This window comes from Lampris incognitus, chromosome 3 (assembly GCF_029633865.1).
Source record: "Lampris incognitus isolate fLamInc1 chromosome 3, fLamInc1.hap2, whole genome shotgun sequence".
NCBI classification, from domain to species: Eukaryota; Metazoa; Chordata; class Actinopteri; order Lampriformes; family Lampridae; genus Lampris; species Lampris incognitus.
The window spans coordinates 64,275,598-64,297,196 of NC_079213.1; the positions used below are offsets into that span (position 1 = coordinate 64,275,598).

The 21,599-nt window shown below is 49.2% G+C and overlaps 1 protein-coding gene across 1 annotated transcript in view; it reads left to right on the forward strand.

Annotated features, from left to right (window-relative positions):
• The window catches only part of LOC130109788 (glypican-1-like), a 54,974-nt gene extending 36,445 nt beyond the window's left edge, over positions 1 to 18,529 (forward strand). Inside the window, exons 2-10 of the mRNA XM_056276765.1 lie at positions 3,152 to 3,310; positions 4,596 to 4,807; positions 6,272 to 6,445; positions 8,753 to 8,918; positions 9,128 to 9,258; positions 11,494 to 11,634; positions 13,443 to 13,573; positions 16,976 to 17,151; positions 18,009 to 18,529. Of these exons, the coding sequence (XP_056132740.1) occupies positions 3,152 to 3,310; positions 4,596 to 4,807; positions 6,272 to 6,445; positions 8,753 to 8,918; positions 9,128 to 9,258; positions 11,494 to 11,634; positions 13,443 to 13,573; positions 16,976 to 17,151; positions 18,009 to 18,190 (1,472 nt within the window). The 3' untranslated portion in view covers positions 18,191 to 18,529. The remainder of the gene's footprint in view (positions 1 to 3,151; positions 3,311 to 4,595; positions 4,808 to 6,271; positions 6,446 to 8,752; positions 8,919 to 9,127; positions 9,259 to 11,493; positions 11,635 to 13,442; positions 13,574 to 16,975; positions 17,152 to 18,008) is intronic.
• The last annotated feature ends 3,070 nt before the right edge of the window (positions 18,530 to 21,599 follow it).

Here is a 21,599-nt window from a genome sequence, read left to right on the forward strand (position 1 = left end):
GCCACTTTATTAGGTACACCTTGCTAGTACCGGGTTGGACCCCCTTTTGCCTTCAGAACTGCCTTAATCCTTCGTGGCATAGATTCAACAAGGTACTGGAAACATTCCTCAGAGAGTTTGGTCCATATTGACATGATAGCCTCACGCAGTTGCTGCAGATTTGTCGGCTGCACATCCATGATGCGAATCTCCACATCCCAAAGGTGCTCTATTGGATTGAGATCTGGTGACTGTGGAGGCCATTTGAGTACAGTGAACTCATTGTCATGTTCAAGAAACCAGTCTGAGATGATTCGAGCTTTATGACATGGCGCGTTATCCTGCTGGAAGTAGCCATCAGAAGATGGGAACACTGTGGTCATAAAGGGATGGACATGGTCAGCAACAATACTCAGGTAGGCTGTGGCGTTGACACGATGCTCAATTGGTACTAAGGGGCCCAAAGTGTGCCAAGAAAATATCCCCCACACCATTACACCACTACTACCAGCCTGAACCGTTGATACAAGGCAGGATGGATCCATGCTTTCATGTTATTGACGCCAAATTCTGACCCTACCATCCGAATGTCGCAGCAGAAATCGAGACTCATCAGACCAGGCAACGTTTTTCCAATCTTCTATTGTCCAATTTTGGTGAGCCTGTGCGAATTGTAGCCTCAGTTTCCTGTTCTTAGCTGACAGGAGTGGCACCCGGTGTGGTCTTCTGCTGCTGTAGCCCATCTGCCTCAAGTTTCAACGTGTTGTGCGTTCAGAGATGCTCTTCTGCATACCTCGGTTGTAATGAGTGGTTATTTGAGTTACTGTTGCCTTTCTATCAGCTCGAACCAGTCTGGCCAGTCTCCTCTGACCTCTGGCATCAACAAGGCATTTTCGCCCACAGAACTGCCGCTCACTGGATATTTTCTCTTTTTCGGACCATTCTCTGTAAACCCTAGAGATGGTTGTGCGTGAAAATCCCAGTAGATCAGCAATTTCTGAAATACTCAGACCAGCCCGTCTGGCACCAACAACCATGCCACGTTCAAAGTCACTTAAATCACCTTTCTCCCCCATTCTGATGCTCGGTTTGAACTGCAGCAGATCGTCTTGACCATGTCTACATGCCTAAATGCATTGAGTTGCTGCCATGTGATTGGCTGATTAGAAATGTGCGTTAACGAGCAGTTGGACAGGTGTGCCTAATAAAGTGGCCGGTGAGTGTACATACATATATATACACACACGCATATACATACAGACATATATACATATATAGATAGATAGATATAGATGTGTGTGTGTAGATAGATAGATAGATAGATAGATAGATAGATAGATAGATAGATAGATAGATAGATAGATAGATAGATAGATAGATAGATAGATAGATAGATAGATAGATAGATAGATAGATAGTAGTTCTATAAATCAGAATATCGGGGGGGGCTCTATAGGGGGAGGGGCATGTCACGTGCTCACCACGTGTGGGTTTAATTTCAGTTCATGACCTTTGTGATTCTTCCGCTGTCTGCCACTATGTCGCGCTTGAATATCTAGCGAAGCGTAAGTTTCAGGCCATTACCTGTCAAAAACCAAAAAATGCCTCTATGCACCCTCTGCACTGCCTCTGTGCACTGCCTGTTGAGACCTGTGTCCTATCAGACTTGAACCGAGATTTTTGGCACTCCCTTGCGTTGTTGTCTGCTGACCAGATCCTTGCTTGTGTTGTATCGACTCTCGGTTGTGTGTCGCCTGGGATAAAAGCTAAGCGACTACACCATCTCCGAATACTGGACCACTGGAATAAAGGGACATTCTGCAACATTTCCTCCTGTAGATGTTAATCATACCCTAGCGCCACAAAGAACACACACACACACACACACACACACACACACACACACACACACACACACACACACACACACACACACACACACACACACACACACACACACACACACACAAGCCAGTGGCAATGAAAGATTCATGGTGTGGTGATGAAGGTATCTTCCCTTCTGCTCCACTTACCCTTGTAGACAGAGTCATCTCTCGCACACACACACACACACACACACACACACACACACACACACACACACACGCATACACACACGCACACACGCACACACAGGTCATGCATACAGCGCGCACAAACACGCCCACATGTCAGCCGAGGACCTGTTAGCAGCAAGGAGAGGGTAGGAGGAGAAGAGTGAAGCACACAGCCATGGGCTGCTTACTCACCCTTAACCTCCCCAGACACACACACACACACGCACGCACACACGCACGCACGCACGCACACGAACGCACACGAACACACGGTCTTAACGCACCCAATCTATCAAGGGATGAAAGCTCCAGACTGCTTTCTAGGCTGTCTGGCTTCACGTGTGGTATATGTTTGAGGAGTGTGTGTGTGTGTGTGAGAGAGAGAGAGAGAGAGAGAGAGAGAGAGAGAGAGAGAGAGAGAGAGAGAGAGAGAGAGAGAGAGAGAGAGAGAGAGAGAGAGAGAGAGAGAGAGAGAGAGAGATGGTGTGTGTGATTGTGATCGTTGTGGTAACCGTCTTGCGGGCGCGTGGTGTTCTCGTCAGGGCAGAGAACAGGTGAAAGGCGTAGCTTTCCCCAGCCGTCCACACCCAAGGTGAAACCTGAGTATCGACACTTGTGTTTTGTTCATCTCAGCTCTCGTTTACACGTGTCATGTGTCACCAAGGACACCGACTGATGCGCGGCTGATCCGGGACCCCTCCCCGCGACACAAAACACAGCGCTGTGCAGCTGTATAGACGCCGTGAGTCGGGTCGTAAAGCAGTTTACCCTGCTGAAAAATGAACCAAAAAAGACCTCGGGAAAACGTCTTTCCCCTCTGTTTACGATATGTTGTCTGTCCTCCAGTGTCTCTCCTGTCTTCCGTACGAAGATAGACAGAATCACCAAGACAGACAGACAGACAGACAGACAGACAGATAGATAGATAGATAGATAGATAGATAGATAGATAGATAGATAGATAGATAGATAGATAGATAGATAGATAGATAGATAGATAGATAGATAGATAGATAGATAGATAGATAGATAGATAGATAGAAAGAAAGAAAGAAAGAAAGAAAGAAAGAAAGGTGCATGTGATGCAATGTATCTGTTCATTTTCTCCGCTCCAGGTGAACATTTGAGGATGTGTCCCCAGGGTCCTACCTGCTGTACCAGCACTATGGAGGAGAACCTGGCGAGCCTCAGCGTCAAAGACACGGAGGGTCTGATCAGAGAGGCTGGGAGGTCGCTGCAGGCCGCGCTCACCGCGCTGCACAGAAGCTTCGACAGTAAGTGTGGCGTTTTGCTCCACCTCTGGCGCGTGTTCTCGCGTGATGGTGCATGCACACTTGTTTGTCAGGTGGATGCTCACTGCAGTGTACACACAGCGTTCAACACCGGCGCTGCAGCGGTGAATACAGGGCAGAGACCTGGTCTGGATGTGCAACATGTCTATGCACTCGTTAGGGAGTGGTGACCACAAGCTTTTCATCTGCTTATTGTACAGTAAGTACTGTGGCATGGGTGTGAGAATTGTGTGTGTGTGTGTGTGTGTGTGTGTGTGTGTGTGTGTGTGTGTGTGTGTGTGTGTGTGTGTGTGTGTGTGTGTGTGTGTGTGTGTGTGTGTGTGTGTGTGCAATGCTGTTTTTTCCTATGGAGTCACCACGGACTGCTATAGCTATGTCAATTTGACAGCTTTGCGCTTTGCTACTAGTAGTGTGTGTGTGTGTGTGTGTGTGTGTGTGTGTGTGTGTGTGTGTGTGGGTGTGTGGGTGTGTGCGTGCGTGCGCATCAAGGGGACCCCTGACTGGGTGTTATAATGAGAAGAGAGTCAGCCAGACACAATGAAACATGATAAGCCGATCCCCTGATCTCGTAGGCACACACACACACACACACACACACACACACACACACACACACACACACACACACACACACACACACACACACACACACACACACACACACACACTTGCCCACTAAGACTCAGTGGGGCGTCCCCTGTGGCAGTGGCTGGTTCAGCTAATGAGCAGTTTGACCCACTGAGGAGCCGAGTCTTGAGATCACATCACAGAGCGAGAGAGGGGGGGTGTAGAGGGGGAGGGAGGGGGGTGTGAGGGAGGAAGAGGGAAGGAGAGAAATGATAAGGGAATGAAGAAATAGCGGGAGAAAGAAACAGAGTGACAGACATGCTGATAGTGAAAGGGAATTGTGACATGAGCAGCATGTAGAGGGAATGGCTATGAGGGCAGACAGACGGACAGGAAGAGAGCAAAAAGAAAGATTAACAAACAATAAAGAGAAGAGTGAAATGGCCGACAAGCAGCGGGGGGTGGGGGGCAGACGGGGGGGTAGTATTATGAGGCGTAAGGCAGCATGTCGTGTTAGCAGCAGCAGTAGCAATAATGCAGCCGTCCATCTGGTTGTGGTTAGGACTGGCTGGCAGCGGGCCACGGTGTTCGAAGCAGCAAGGAAAAGGCACGGACTAATATACTGGGGAGGTGGTTCACTACTCATTCTCTTTCCCTTTGACCTTAGTGTGTATCCCCCCCCCCTCTCTCTCTCCTCCAGCCTACTTTACAGACCTCCACGGTCGTTCCGAGCGTTCCCTCCAGGAGGCGCTCTCTCCCCTCGGTCCCCTGTACTCGCAGAACACCCGTCTCTACACTGAGCTGTACGGCGACCTGCGGCGCTACTACCGCGGCTCCGCCCTCTGCCTGGATGAGACTATAACGGAGTTCTGGTCCCGCCTCTTCGAGCGGGTGTTCAAAAGCTCCGCCCAGGTAAATATGCGCGCGAGGAGCGCGCCCAAATCACCCCGAACGTGTTGTGTGACGGGGTTCCCACGTGTGCCGGGAAACCTGGAAACGTATTGTAGCGAATTCGGGGGACAACGCAACCACAGGAACTGCCGCGGCCGGGAAGTGAACCCGTATCGCCCGCACCGCAGGAGGCATCGCTAACCGCTAGACTAAAGGGTCAGACCCGCGAGTCTTCTTATCCATGCACATTACACTACCCCCCTCCTTCGGGAAGCCCGTCCCCGCGGTTAAGCGTATCAGCTCCTTCACGCCTCAGGGTGCCTACGCTTCCGATGGCCTTACGGTCGCTCCATCCCACTTCTGACACCAATGTAGCGAATTCGGGGGACAACGCAACCACAGGAACTGCCGCGGCCGGGAAGCGAACCCGTATCGCCCGCACCGCATGAGACATCGCTAACCGCTAGACTAAAGGGTCAGACCCGCGAGCCAGCGGCCAGCGTGTCTAATTATCCATGCACGTCACAGTATTGACCCTTTTAGAGCGTTTTGCCTCCAGCTAAGCTCCGCCCACAAAAACGTCACTAGTTTGGTATCTCTATCAGGTCGGTGTAAATGTCTGGCCGCCCCGCGGTATAGGTGGTCATGTCAAATCGTCCATCAATTGAGTGAGCGTGTATGGCTCGGCCAATCTGGTCCCGTTGGTTAAATGTGAACTTTTTCAAAGTAGGACTCGCGGTCCCGGGGAGAAAGTGTACGTATTCAGAAATACGCGTTTCCTTGTCCATTGTAAATACACAAGCTGACCAAACTTGCTAGCCGGCAGCTAGCTAGCCAACGGCTTCCCTTAAACGGCTCTGAGGGGAAGGGTTTGCCTCCAGCTAAGCTCCGCCCACACAAAAAACCGTCACTATGTTTACTCACAGAAAAGGGGTCAATAGGCTACACTTTCCACCGTGTGAAACATGCGGAGAATGGCCAGGTCGGTCAAGTCTCCTGGCAATATCACACAGCTGTATGTTTGGTTATAAACTCGTACTTTTCCCCGCTGAGAGGGCGTATTTCTAATATAACATTTAGCTGAAACTTGCACAGTTTTAGACATATTTTGTTTTACCTACTGAGATTGCACATCGGCTCTTGACGTGTCGGGGGGTATGATCAATGACCGGCTAAACGTTACCGAGTCCGTTTAGACGCTGCCGAGGCCTCCTCTGACAGCCAACACTGAGCAACACCTCCTTCCCTGAACAGCGGCTGTCATGCTGCGTCAAAGCCAATCGGGAATCATAGAAAACGTCCTTGGAAATTGCCTTAGGAACCCTGATGTTAATATTTTAGTTGTTTGGGCGGCACGGAAGGATAAGGACTTAATGCTCCGGGTCTGTAGTCGACTCCAGTGCACCTTGCTTCCCCCTGGTGGCCGATACGTCGTTATAGAAAAGTGAGATTTTGACGTGAAATGTCTTTGTCTCCTCCTGACAGGTGAGTCTGTCGGAGGACTACCTGGAGTGCGTGGCCAAGCAGCAGGAGACGCTGCGGCCGTTTGGCGACGTGCCGAAGGACATGAAGGCGAAGGTGACCAGGGCTTTTGTTACGGCCAGGTCCTTCATCCAGGGGGCGACAGTCAGCGGAGAGGTCGTCAAGAAAGTCTCTCAGGTAAGTCTACATTGTGTAAGAACGTGTGTGTGTGTGTGTGTGTGTGTGTGTGTGTGTGTGTGTGTGTGTGTGTGTGTGTGTGTGTGTGTGTGGATGTACGTGTACGTGTACGTGTCTGCATGACAAGGCAGAGAAGAAAAAAACAAACTGGATGTGCTTGTGGGGAAGATGTGTTTGTGTGGAAGAGATGCAGAATGTGCGAGTGAATCGAAATGGCAAAGGCGTGTGCGTGTGTGTGCATGTGCGTGCGTGTGTCCGTTTCAGGGAAACAGATATGACAGATGCTTTGCAGACACTCCCAAACTGCCAGACAAAATGTCTCCCCCCTGGAAATCAATCACAAACACAAACATAAACAGAAAACAAGTGGCAGCCTGGGAGACACAAAACCAGTTACATTTAAGAAAAATGGCAACGTTGTTGCCAAATTGTGGACATGATATTTTTCAGGTTAGGATGCGCTTAATTCCAAGAACTCAAACCCAGATGTGTGCGTGTATGTGTGCGTGCGTGCGTGCGTGTGTTTGCGCAAAACAAAACAAGTATGTGTGTCTTTGGGAATGTGTGTTGTCTGTTTCTGATCACCATTTTTAGGAAAGCTCCGTGCTTTGGCGTGTCTGACGCTGCTTCATACCACTTCCTGACACCCCAGATGTCCCGCTTTGCCTCATCACAGACTCGCATCTTGTTGTGCGACTGGTTTTACCAGACGTCTTTACTCCCTTTGACATACACCAAACACCTTAGTGAAGAACAAGGAACCAGCAGTACATTGGGCATGTCATTAGTCCATTTAAGGGTTCTTGTTTTTGGCGTCCGCGTGGCGTGGCGGTCTATTCCGTTGCCTACCAACACGGGGATCAGCGGCTCGAATCCCCGCGTTACTTCCGGCTTGGTCGGGCGTCCCAACAGACACAGTTGGCCGTGTCTGCGGGTGGGAAGCCGGATGTTGGGTGTGTGTCCTGCTCGCTGCACTAGCACCTCCTCTGGTCGGTCGGGTTGCTGTTTCGGCGGGGAGGGGGAAGTGGGGGGAATAGCGTGATCCTCCCACGCGCTACGTCCCCCTGGCGAAACTCCTCACTGTCAGGTGAAAAGAAGCGGCTGGCTACCCCACATGTATGGGAGGAGGCATGTGGTAGTCTGCAGCCCTCCCCGGATCGGCAGAGGGGGTGGAGCAGCGACCGGGACGGCTCGGAAGAGTGGGGTAATTGGCCGGATACAATTGGGAAGAAAGAGGGGGAATAATAATAATAATAAAAAGGAAAGATTTCTTGTCTCATCTTATCTTATCTTATCTTATCTTGTCTTGTCTTGTCTGATCTGATCTGATCTGATCTGATCTTATCTTATCTTATCTTCTCTACTCTTCTCTTCTCTTCTCTTTTTTTCTTTTCTTTTCTTTTCTTTTCTTATCTTATGTTAACTTATCTTATCTTATCTTATCTTGTCTGATCTGATCTGATCTGATCTGATCTGATCTGATCTTATCTGATCTATCTCTGAAACGTGCTGTCTACTTACCTATTGTGCAATTTTGCTAACGAAGAAAAAAGCTAATGCAGCAGATTTATTTCCATTTTACCCATTTGGCTCATCATTAGTTGTTGCAAATACAGCAACATTTCTTCCTGGGGTTCCTCAAAAACACACATACGTAGTATACACACAGACATCTGCATATGTGCACGCAGGAAACTAAACATGCAAACACGTACGTACTTTTCTATGCGCACCAACATTCATACAGCTGAAGCATCACGTGACAAATGCTGCACTACTGCTCATTTGCCGAAGTGTTCAAGCTTCTAACGACCCTGTTCCTCTGCTAGCCCCACTCCTCTCTACACTCACACGCGCGCACACACGCGCGCACACACACCAATTAAGGAGGTCACAGCAAGAAGGGTCTGGGTTCGAGCCCCGGGGTAGTCCAACCTTGCGGGGGGGGGGGGGTGGGTCATATCCCGGGTCGTCCTCTGTGTGGAGTTTGCATGTTCTCCCCGTGTCTGCGTGGGTTTCCTCCGGGTGCCCCGGTTTCCTCCCACAGTCCAAAGACATGTAGGTCAGGGGAATTGGCCATACTACATTGTCCCTAGGTATGAACGTGTGTGTGTGTGTGTGGGGGGGGTCCTGTGTGATGGCCTGGCGGCCTGTCCAGGGTGTCTCCCCGCCTGCCGCCCAGTGGCTGCTGGGATAGGCTCCAGCATCCCCCGCGACCCTGAGAGCAGGATAAGCGGTTCGGATAATGGATGGATGGATGGAGATTTCCAATGAGCCCCGATTCCATTTCCTGTCTCCTCCGTCCAGGTTCCTTTGAGCCAAGAGTGTATGAGGGCCCTGATGAAGCTGGTGTACTGCCCTCACTGTCGGGGCATGGCGTCGGTCAAGCCCTGCTCCAGCTACTGCGCCAACGTCATGAAGGGCTGCCTGGCTAACCAAGCCGACCTGGATACAGAGTGGCATAATCTCATAGGTGAGCTGAACTGATGGACAGATGGACAGACACGCATAGGTGTGCAGAGGCATGCAAGTAGAGGGACAGATATTTGTGTGAGCTGTTACAGTTGCAGAGGAACACCCTAGATTAGCTCATGAGATCAAACAGATGTGAAATCGGAAGAATCATTTAACAGCTCTGATGTCAGTTTTGGACTGTTGTGTGTGACTCTTCTCTCTTCTTAGAGACCATGCTGAAAGTGGCTTACAGTTTTAGCACCGAGCCCAGTCTCGATGTGGTTCTGTCCTCTATCCCGCTCCGTATCCTCGAAGCTGTAAAATACATGCAAGACAACATGGAGTCTTTCACTGTGAAGGTAGGACATCTCTTCTTCCCCTTTTACGCAAAGGAATTTCACAGCCATGTTTAAGCCTATAACAGCTGCACATCCTTGCAGCCTGCAGCTTGTGTATTCTTCACAGAGGTTAAAATACAGAGGGTTCGGCGCCCGGGTAACGTAGCGGTCTATTCCGCCGCACACCAACACGGGGATCGCCGGTTCGAATCCCCGTGTTACCCCCGGCTTGGTCGGGCATCCGTACAAACAGAATCGGCCGTGTCTGTGGGTGGGAAGCCGGATGTAGGTATGTGTCCTAGTCGCTGCACTAGCGCCTCCTCTGGTCGGTCGGGGCGCCTGTTCAGGGGGGAGGGGGGAACTGGGGGGAATAGCGTGACCCTCCCACGCGCTATGTCCCCCTGGCGAAACTCTTCCCTGTCAGGTGAAAAGAAGCGGCTGGCGACTCCACGTGTATCGGAGGAGGCGTGTGGTAGTCTGCAGCCCTCCCCGGATCGGCAGAAGGGGGTGGAGCAGCGACCGGGACGGCTCGGAAGAGTGGGGTAATTGGCCGGATACACTTGGGGAGAAAAATACAGAGGGTTCTCCAGTGTCTTGGTCAAGAGTACACGGAACTGTATTCTTAAAGGAAAATTCCAATATTTTTTTTAACCAAATCCCGATTTTCCTATCGTTAGGAGCCAAACCAATGCGAAGCAGACTCTTCTAGAGTGATTAAATTTCGAGCAAGCCAGTAGTCTTAGCAGCAACGTAATCCTACACCACATAATCTCCACTAAAACAACCCCTTTTCAGCACTAACAGCCTTAGGAGAGGAGGCTAAAGAGAATTAGCCACCACATCAATCACTGAATGATATAAATATCAAGCCTTTTCTGAGCCGGAACACAGGACTCCACCAGCAACCCCACCAGCAACACCGCCAGCGGTGAGAGTTGTGTGTGCGAGAGTTGTAGAGACGTGCAAAAGTGAAAACACGAAGACGGTCCATCACTGCGCTAACTGACCACACTGAGTGTCTGTGGATGTTCTCATTCATCCAGGTCATGGTGATCCAAAGGAGCTGAATCAAGTGCAACTGGACTTGGTATATATCCGTGAAGACGTTTCGCCTCTCATCCAAGAGGCTTCCTCAGTTCGTACCTAGAGGATAAATTCTGAGTCTCATCACCAGCCAGTCAGACTAGCTTGGTCTAGTCAGAAAGGCACGAACTGAGGAAGCCTCTTGGATGAGAGGCGAAACGTCTTCACGGAGATATACCAAGTCCAGTTGCACTTGATTCAACTCCTTTGGATGACCACACTGAGATTGTCTTTTCGTGCTGGAAGGAGTTAAAGACATCCATCAAAACATTCTGATTACATTGCAGCAGCAGCGGTCCATCGACGCAAGCTTGCTCAATACTGAATCAGTATAGAAGACTCTGCTATCCATTGCCTGGTTTGACTCCTAACGAGAGGGAAATGGAGCTTAGTTAAAAAAAAAATCCCAGATTTTTCCCTTAGTGCCTCCTTATCCCCCCCCCCCCCGTATGGCAGCGTGCAACTGAAGTGGCTGTAATTAACAACCTCAGGATTAGTCTGACTCCTGACCAGCCTGTCGCCCCCAGCCTTCAACGCTTAATTTATGAGCCCGTATCTCATAAGGTAAGAGCATCTACAGGAGTACGACACCAGAAATCCCACGCGAGTCCTGATTGGAGCTGGTTGTACCCGAGAGGACCCGTTTGAGGCCAACACAGGCTGCGAGTGCGGCTCGTCATTTGGAATCACAAGAACAAACCCTGGAAAGTACAGACAGAAGGCGGGTTTAGTTAAAGGTGCGATTCTAAAATGCAATTTTAAAAATGGCTGGTCCAGAATACGAGAATTAAGATTACCATAATCAAAAAAATAAAAATAAAAAAAGTAATCAGAATAATATTCATATTTTTTAAACTAGAGTCTCCGGACTTTGCAAATTATGAATTTAATACAAAGATAGGCTTGACACAAAATACCCCTTGGTTATTATGTCGTAACCTTAACCTGCGAGTTTAACCAGAGGATTTCACCCGAGAAATACTCACAGGACAGAACCATTTTGAAATGTAACTCTATGGCGCCATCTAGCGGACTGTCTCAGCGGGCACACGCGTCGGTGCGTTTTCGAAGGCGTGAAGTTGGTATCAACGAGTAGAGGAAAACGCGAGCCACTCCCGCGGGCTGAGAGGTTAGACGGGCGCGTGCTCATGCGTATCCTGTCTGCCCCTGCAGGTGCACCAGACGTGTGGGAGTCCGGGCGAGGCCGAGACAGGAAGTCCCGCCCCCCAAGACCAGAGCAGGCAAAGCAACGCCCTGACTGCCGCCACAGAGTACAAACCCTCCCCCACCGCCGGTGTCAGACTGGAGATGCAGGTGCGCGTGTGTGTGCGCGTGTGTGGACAAAGTGAGAGATGAACGAGACAGACAGAAAAGGAGAAAGAGAGAGAGACGAGACAATGAGATTACAATGAGAAGGAATGTGAGCGATGGAGACAGAAAATGGTATATTTGTGTGTGTGTGTGTGTGTTTGTGTGCGTGTGTGTGTGTGTGTGTGCGTGTGTGCGTATGTGTGTGTGTGTGGATAAAGTGAGAGACGATGAGACAGGCAGAAAGAGAAAAGAGAGAGAGAGACAGAATACAAAGAAAAGGAATATGAGAGGGGGACAGAAATGTATACTTGAGTATGTGTGTGTGTGTGTGTGTGTGTGTGTGTTATTTGTTTGTATGATGACATAAACAGTAACAGATACAGATGGGAGGAAGGGAGGGTGTGTTTCTTCTTCTCTTCTGGATTGTGCTGAAGCAGAGGTCATACCAGCACTGTCTATCAGTCCAAATCTTAGTCCACCCACTCCTTTTTTACATCTCTCTCTCTGTCTCTGTCTGTCTCTCTCTCGCTTGCTCTCTCTGTCTCTCTCTCTGTCTTTCTCTGTCTCTCTCGCTCCTCTCTGTCTCTGTCTCTGTCTCTCTCTCTCTCTCTCTCTCTCTCTCTCTCTCTCTCTCTCTCTCTCTCTCTCTCTCTCACTCGCTCTCTCTCTCTCGCTTGCTCTCTCTCACTCTCTGTCTCTCTCCTCTCTGTCTCTCTCGCTTGCTCTCTCTCTCACTCTGTCTCTCTCGCTTGCTCACTCTCTGTCTCTCTGTCTTTCTCTGTCTCTCTGTCTCTCTCTCTCTGTCTTTCTCTGTCTCTGTCTCTCTCCTCTCTGTCTCTCTCTCTCACTCGCTCTCTCACTCTATGTCTCTCTCTCGCTTGCTCTCTCTGTCTCTCTCCTCTCCTCTCTGTCTCTGTCTCTCTCCTCTCCGTCTCTGTCTCTGTCTCTGTCTCTCTGTATCTGTCTCTTTCTCTCTCCTCTCTGTCTTTGTCTCTGACCCGCTCTGAGGAAGATTGAAAACTCAGTAGACATTGATGCAAAGCTGCTGTTCACTAGGATGGTAAAGGCCATGATGATGACCGACTTCAATTCTTATGGGGAAATGAAAGCTCCCCAGCAGCTCAGTGTGATCTGGGCTTTATAGAGACGTGTTGTGCTCAGTAAAAGACAACCAACTTGTTTTTTCTGGGGAATTGATGTGATTTACTTTTTATTTTTACATATTTATTTATTCGCTTGTGGTTTGAATATGATTGTATTTTCAAAAAAAATAAAATTTACTTTTTAAAAATCAAAATCTCTCTCACTCTGTCTCTGTCTCTCTCTGTCTTTCTGTCTCTCTTTCTCTCCTCTCTGTCTGTCTCTCACTTGCTCTCTCTGTCTCTCGCTCTCTCTTTCTGTGTCTCTGTCTCTGTCCTCTGTCTCTGTCTCTCTGTCTCTCTCTGTCTCTTTCTCTCTCTCTGTCTCTCTCTCGCTTGCTCTCTCTCTGTCCCTCTCTGTCTCTCTCTGTCCCATTCGCTCTCTCTGTCCCTCTCTGTCTCTCTCTTTCTCTCTCCTCTCTGTCTCTCTCGCGCTTGCTCTCTCTCTCTCACTCTCTGTCTTTCTCTGTCTCTCTCCTCTCTGTCTCTGTCTCTCGCTCTGTCTCTCTCCTCTCTGTCTGTCTCTGTGTCTTTCTCTCTCTCTGTCTCTCTCTCACTTGCTCTCTCTCTCTCTCTCTCTCTCTCTCTCTCTCTCTCTCTCTCTCTCTCTCTCTCTCTCTCTCTCTCTCTCTCTCTGTGCCTCTCCTCTCTGTGTGCCTCCTCTCTCCTCAGGTGTCAGACCTCTCCAGTAAGTTGAGAGAGATGCAGCAGTACTGGGTCCAGCTCCCTGCGGCACTCTGCAGTAAACTGGCAGCGGGGAGCTCCAGTCAGGACAAATGCTGGAATGGGATTACAAAGGCCAGGTGGGCAGAACGAATCAAACAGGAAGCAACAACATCCATTCATTATTCTTCTTCCCCCCCCCCCCTTGGTAAGGGAGAGGTCAGCCAGGAGTCAGCGACAGATCGCAGTGGCAGCACGCCACCTGCTGGCCTGCCGGTTGTGAAAAGGAGGCCGTAGCAGATCTCGGCACTATCGCCTCCTAGTCGTCAGCCACGGGCTTGTCTTTGCTTCGTCCCATCCGTCGCCACAGCTCCGTTTTGCAGCATCTAGTAAGCGTCCGTCCTCAGTCCACGTACTGGAGTGGGTGGTTATTGTGAGCCACCCAGACACAGAGCAAGACTGCTTAACGATGCATATTTACCATACGTATTTAATCGCCTTGGTGTTTTATGGCCTCTGTCTGGAGCGTGAGAGCGTTATGTGAAATGGACGTCTAATAGCGGCGGGGTGGGTGCAGCAGTATTTCACATTGTTGAACCCGTAATACTGTGAAGGCGTCCAACCTTGCAAAGGCGTCCCATCTTTTTTTCACACAGTGACAGACGGAGTCGGAGTACCCCCCCCCCTTCATTTCACCGCATCTTTTACTTTGTATTTCTGTGCACGTGACAATTAAAGTACTCGAACTTGTTGCGGACACATGTCCCTGCTTTGCATTTCCATACACTCCTGTGTGGCGCGATGCAGAACAAGACACATCCCTGTGTTGAAATGGCTGCAGACGTCCTGCACATTACCAACCCAGGTCAAGAGACATGCAGGCAGTAGCTCGCTACACACATCCCTTCTCCTCGTGACATGTACCTACGTCAAAATCTTGCTTCCCCCCCCCCCCATTCACACACGTATGGCCGGCTCATTTCTCACATATGTGTCCATCCAGCCTGTCTTACACTCAGGTGTAAGACAGGCTGGAGAGTGAGACACCAATGCTTCCTGCTTGGAGGAAGTGGCGTTGCCTTGAATTCACACCGGGGTGGTTTCCGCGCACTCGCCGTCATCTCCGAGCACCTCCCGGGTTTATCTACAGCCGGCTTTTACGTGGATTTGCTTTGACCAATTTACCCAGGATGCACTACGTGTAAGGGGGGAGGGGGCGGGGTGGCGGTGGTGTCCTGAAGGTTCAGACAATGTGGCGTCTGCAACATGTCGTTTCCACGGCTCCCTCTTTAGACTCATAACCACGTCCCCTCCCGCGTCCGCCGCAGAGAAAACCAGTTCACAACAATATGATACCCTGTTGAAGCACACACACACACACACACACACACACACCCCTGCACACGCACACATGCACAGATGCACACAAAGACGCACACACCCAGTCACACAGTTCTTCATCTCTCCTGTTGGCGTGTAAATGGATTACAGAACACTCTGATGTCATGTTGCCATGGTGATATATGCTTCAGCACAAACTCTCACACACACACATCTTTATCACCATCGGCGGCCACTCGGGCTGGAGTAGGACTGTCCTCCTTCTAGGTCCTTATGGGTGTCTATGTGGGTGTAGAGGCTGATCCTGGAGCCAGACCATGTGGCTCCAGGATCAGGATCAGGATCAGGGTGTGAAGGAGTGGTTGAGGATGTGGTGTGGGCCCTTCCAGTGACTCGCTCCTCCCCGTGTGTCTTCTCGGCAGCACAGCGGAGGTCTTGGTTGCGGTGCGGCACCCTCGCCGACAGCCGGTCTCCAGGCCTCCCTGTTTTACGTCCCTTGACATTGTCTTTATATCGCTTCTTTCGTCCTCCTGGGGCACAGCGTCCTGTCACGAGCTGAGGGTAGAGGACTTGTCTCAGGAGGCGAGAGTCAGACATGGCCGGTCCATCTCGGCGATTGTTGTGCGATGGTGGCAGGTGTAGCAGGCCTGCTCGAGGACGCTGAAGTGGGTGCGCTTGTCCTCCCTGCTGAACTCACGGATCTTCCTGCGGCAGCGCTGTTGTGGCATGCCTCGAGTGCTCCCAGGTGCCTGCTGTATGTGGTCCAGGTTTCTGACCCAGACAGAAGGCCGGGGAGCACCGCCGCTTTGTACACCAGAATTTTTGCTCTGGCCTGAAGGTCTTGGTTTTTAAAAACCATTACACTGAGTGTTGAGGAGGCCCGGCCGGCACAGCTGAGACGATGGTGTATTCCAGTGTGGAAGTTGGAGGAGAGAAGCTGCCAAGATACGGGAGCTGCCCCACGTTTTCCAGCCTGGCGTTGTCTGCAGAGATGGATGGGGGGGCGTAGTTCTGTTGGGGGTGGGGTCTTTTTTATGTCAGTGGCCAGGCCGAGCTGCTTGTACGCTCTTGCAAAGGCGTCTGGTATGCTGTGTAGTCCCTCTTCTGAGGGACACTACGGCGTTGTCGGCGACCTGCTGCAGCTCTGCGATAGATGTAGTGGTGGTTTCGCCTTCAGCCCCAAAGCTGCTAATGTTCAGAAGAGTCCCGTCAGTCCTGTACATGATTTTGACACCCTGAGGCAGATTGGGACCCATGAGGTGGAAGATGGTGGCAATGGAAGACACACACACACACACACACACACACACACACACACACACACACACACACACACACACACACACACACACACACACACATACGTGTGGGTATATATATATATATTTTTTAATTTATTTATATAAACAGTGGATTATATATATATATGTGTGTGTGTGTATATATATATATATAACTTTGTTTAAAGAAACACTGGATTATATATATATATTTATATAAACACTTGATTATATATATATTTATTTATATAAACACTGGTTAATATATTTATATATATATATGTATATATGTGTGTGTGTGTATATATATATAACTTTGTTTAAAGAAACACTGGATTATATATATATATATATATATATATATAACTTTGTTTAAAGAAACACTGGATTATATATATATATACATATATATATATGTATATATATATAAACACTGGATTACATATATATATTTATATAAACACTGGTTAATATATATATGTATATGTGTGTGTGTGTGTGTGTGTGTGTGTGTTTTTTTTTACTTACACTCACCGGCCACTTTATTAGGCACACCTGTCCAACTGCTCGTTAACGCAAATTTCTAATCAGCCAATCACATGGCAGCAACTCAATGCATTTAGGCATGTAGGTGTACCTAATAAAGTGGCCAGTGAGTGTATATCAACCTGTCTGTTCATCATCTCTCTCTCTCTATTTCCCTGTCTGTTCATCTATCTATCTATCTATCTATCTATCTATCTATCTATCTATCTATCTATCTATCTATCTATCTATCTATCTATCTATCTATCTATCTATCTATCTATCTATCTATCTATCTATCTATCTATCTATCTATGTCTGTGTTCCTGTGGCCCCTCTGATGAAAACCGCTCAAATCCCTCCTCCTTTCCCTCCCTCCCTCGCTCGCCCACTCAGGTACCTTCCAGAGGTAATGGGCGATGGCTTGGCCAATCAGATCAACAACCCGGAGGTGGAGCTCGACATCACCAAGCCAGACATGACTATTCGACAGCAGATCATGCTGCTCAAGATCATGAGCAACAGGCTGAAAAACGCGCTGGATGGTAACGACGTGGACTTTCAGGACGCAAGTAGGTCTTTGTTCTAACGCTACGTAGAGGGACCCTGTGTAATAATCTACCTCAGTGCTGACCCCCTCTGTCCAACAGCGCGAATAGCAGCCACAAATTGAAAACCAGGCGGGGAGAAATCGAGCAGTGGCACGGTGGAAACCCAGTACATTCTCGGACGTTCTGGAACGGCCTCAGCTGAGATCATTATTCTGCCATTGTGTACTCTCATTGTACATTTGATCGATAAGGATAAAGATGGATATTTTGATAGATAAAGTTTGCACTTGATGAAAAAACAGTATTGATATTATTAGCATTATTGTAATGCAGAGCCGTCAGTTTGTTTAGGGCAGGGGTGGTCAAGCTTACCCAGAAAGGGCCGGTGTGGGTGCAGGTTTTTGTTCCAACCAAGCAGTAACACAGCTGTGTCTCCTAATCAAGTCCCCCAGCAAAGACTTTTCTGGCTGATTCGTGAGATCAGGCGTGTATTGGTTGGAACAAAAACCTGCACCCGCACCCGCCCTTTCTGGGTAAGCTAGCCCACCCCTGGTTTAGGGTCTACTTCTTCAAGGTAACCTGACACTGTCCACAGGCTATGCTAACAAGCCTCAGAGGGCCAGTTTGGCATCAGCACTGTGAACCAGATCCTGGCTGATCTGGTTATAACATCAGTTTCATACAGACAGCTCAGATTGGAGGAGCACTTGGAGGAGGAACACGGGAGGAGCACTTGGAGATGACACAGCTCTGACCACACTGTTTTCCCAGGGCCTCTCTGTGAAGCCGTCCACACCTCTTGACAGTCAAAACCTTCTTGTAAATATGTGTTGAGCTCTCTATGTATCCCCCCCGCCCCCCCCCCCCAACATGTCCAGGTGATGATATCAGCGGATCAGGAAGCGGGACGTGTGTCGGCGGGCAGTGCTCTCGAAGCAGACCGGGGTGGTACGTCTACCCGCCAGACAACAACCGAGTCAGAGGCACCTCTGCCCCGCGCACCGGCCCCAGCTCTCTCCTGCTCATCCTGCCGTGGCTTACCGCGCTGCGCCGGCGATGATGGACAGCTGTGGCCTCCAATCAGACTGCGGAGTTCTGGTGCAGCGCTGAACCACGGTGAAGGACAAAGGGGACTGTGGAGGGAATGAGAGTAAAGTTGCCAAAAAAAAAAAAACAACAAAAAAAATCATAAAAAATATTAAAGGACATTGGGGGGTGTAATGCATTGACTATATTGTATTTTGACCAGGACAGGCAAAAACGAACACGTTTTCTTCTTCTTTTGGGTATGCTTGGATTTAATGTGTCGCTGTTTGGATGTGGTTTTGGTGATTTGAGCTGGTCCTTGACTTCCAACGAATCCTTTTTTCCACCTTGGAGAAGAACAAAAGAGGGAGAAGAAGAAAATGATGATGATGATGATGACGATGATGACGATGATGATAATGAGGGATGGCTGTGTTAATGATTATTCACTGACATTTCGGCTGCCAGGTCCAGTCAGCTACAGTGTCCAGACACTAGGGGGCGGTGTTGTAACCATGCAGACTGACGGTGACGTAAGTTTCGCTGCAAGCGGGAGGTTCAACAAGGCTCTTTGCTCAAGAACCAAGTCGAACGTTGCCTTTATCAACACACATTGCTTCTTTTTTTCCCTTGTTTTTCGCATTGAGGCTATGTGTCCATTACGTGAAAGACTGTTAGGGTAGCGAGCCACATATGGAGCCGTTTTTGGGCCACGAATCGCCATAATCTGTAGAGTAGTCGTGCAGCTATACACGTTGGCATACAAGCTACATACAGTGTATTTGAAAATATCGGTGTGATTTTTTTTTAATTTAATTTTTTTTTTATCCTCGTCAGTCCCTTCTAAAATAGACTGCAGTATTTTTGTAGTTGATAGTCTCCAAGAATATTTCTTGGGTCAGGAATTCTGTCCAGTCATCGCTTCTCATCCACGGAGGGGAAAAAAACAAAACAAAACAAGGAGTCACTGCTGTTGCTTAGTAGAATAAACGGTGTCGACAAAGCACTCAAGTACAAGCACAGCCTAGCAAAGCTTTACCAGTCCTGCGATTCCTTCTCTCCCCCCCACCCCATCCCTCCCTTTCTTCTTCGTCGGAGTCATAACCAGAGGAGGCAAAGCTCCGGAAGTGCCGGCGTGTCAGCATGCTACCGCAGCAGCGAGTCAGAAGTGAGTCCTTGTGGAGCGCGCGCCTGTGTAACTCACTATGTGGACTCGGATCAGGACTGATGCCTGTGGCTCAGCAGGTGACGCGTCGTAGTTCAACGCACTTCCTGTCAATTGGAGTCTCGGGAAAACCTTCATTGTGCATCACTGATTTGATTTGTGTGTGTGTGTGTTGATTTTTTTGTGTTGATTTTTTCTTCTTTTTTTTTTTACCATACTTGATGACAAAAAAATTGTCCCCTGCACATAGGTTGTTTGTTTTTTTAAACCCCGTGACCAAGCCGGCTTTTGAAAATGTATTGTAAAATATGAACTAATGCATGGGTATCGCTTAGAGGACAACCCGACTTCTCCATTCGTGGCAAGTTGCGTGTTTCTCCAGATGCAAGGTTTCTGCAGGGCATCACGACATGCATACGTTTACCTGCTAGCATAAAATGTACTTGTTCTGCGTCTATTTCAGTTTACACTCTCCCTGGGACGCACGGGGTCGTGTACCACCGGGCCTCGTGCGCGGACAGACGCGCGCGCGGAGGCCACATGCCGAGGGGCTACGATCGAGCTGACGTTGTTCATTTGTGTATTTAATCATATTTTCCGTGTATTAAAGTCTTGGTGGTCGCATCGGGTTTTGACCTGGAAAGTCTGGTCTGATTATTATGGTGCTAATATCACTTCAGGGGTGGTTCCGTTCCGTTGTGGTTTGGTTTGGTTTGGTTTTGCATCCTGGGTCATTTTACTGGCTTCACTGCGGAGATTCTGCATCATGTGGGACCACCTCTAGACCGCTTCACAACGGCGTCTTACGGGGGGGCAACTGGACACAAGCTTCAAGACACGTTTCACCAAGTCCAGTTTAACCCGGTGCAGGTTAAAAGTTCCTACCCGACTTGTCCAATCTTATCAACAGCGGTTCATGGCTGAGCCACTTCCTGGTTGGACCTGCAGGGAAGACCACCCATACCTGCTGTAGTGTAGGAACCTGGCTGGGTGTTTTGGTCGTCGTCATTGCTAAAATGGCAGGTTAAGGCCCGTGTCCACTTGGCTAATAAGACCCGGTTGTAAAGTCCTCTGTCGTGGTGGTTCCGTTTCTGAGATCTCCACAACGTAGCTGATGGGTAAAGCACAACACAACCTACATGCCAATACTGCAGTGACGTGTACACACACATACAACCCATCTACACAAACTGCATGACCCCGTTAAAAACAATGAGACATACTGATTAACCCTCCGCTGCATTGTGGCAGTTAGCAAAACACAAAGACAACGTGGACTACACAAACCACAACACTGAGAAGACTTGATAAAACAATGCAACAAAAGATGACGAGGCTCGTGTGTGCAACCATAGAAACACGCGCGCACGCACACGCACTGAGTTTTCTGGGCACCAGCATTGTTCATGTGTGATCAGTGTGAGTCTGCGGTGTTCAAATCTAAAGCCTCAGTGACTCCTGAGCCGCACTTCCTGTTTGCACAGCACACGAATGAGGAAATGGACCTTTACCACATTGTGGGTTTCTCAGTGTGCCTTGACTTATAATTTGCGGATAATAACAACAACATCTGGCTCTTTCTAGCTGCTGGTGTCAAGGGAGGTGTGAGGACTCTTACAAACTCAGCGGACCGACACGGGGCTATTATTAACGTTTCTTGTATAATCTACTACTGCTACTTCCGGCTGCTCCCATTAGGGGGCGCCACAGCGGATCATCCGTTTCCATCTCTTCTTGTCCTCTGCATCTTCCTCTGTCACGCCAGCCCCCCTGCATGTCCTCCCTCACCACATCCATAAACCTCCTCTTTGGCCTTCCTCTTCTCCTCTTCCCTGGCAGCTCCATATTCAGCATCCTTCTCCCAATATACCCAGCATCTCTCCTCTACACACGTCCAAACCATCTCAGTCCTGCCTCTCTTTCTTTGTCTCCAAACCGTCCTAATCCTGTCCTTCTTCATCACTCCCAATGAAAACCTCATCCTCTTCAGCTCTGCCACCTCCAGCGCCGCCTCCTGTCTATTCATCGGTGCCACCACCTCCAAACCATACAACACAGCTGGTCTTCAGGTTTTGTTTGGTGTGTTCACAGACTGCAGACTAACAATCTGGTTGAACGACCAGCCAGAGAAGAGGGGAAGCGGCACCGCCCAGCTGCTGTAGTACAGTTAGTTATCGAATTCAATCAACTTTTTTTTGATGCATTAATACAGCATCGATAAAATACCAAACCCACAGAAGCCAACCTGGCAACAAGCCCCAGCCTGCTGACCCCCCAT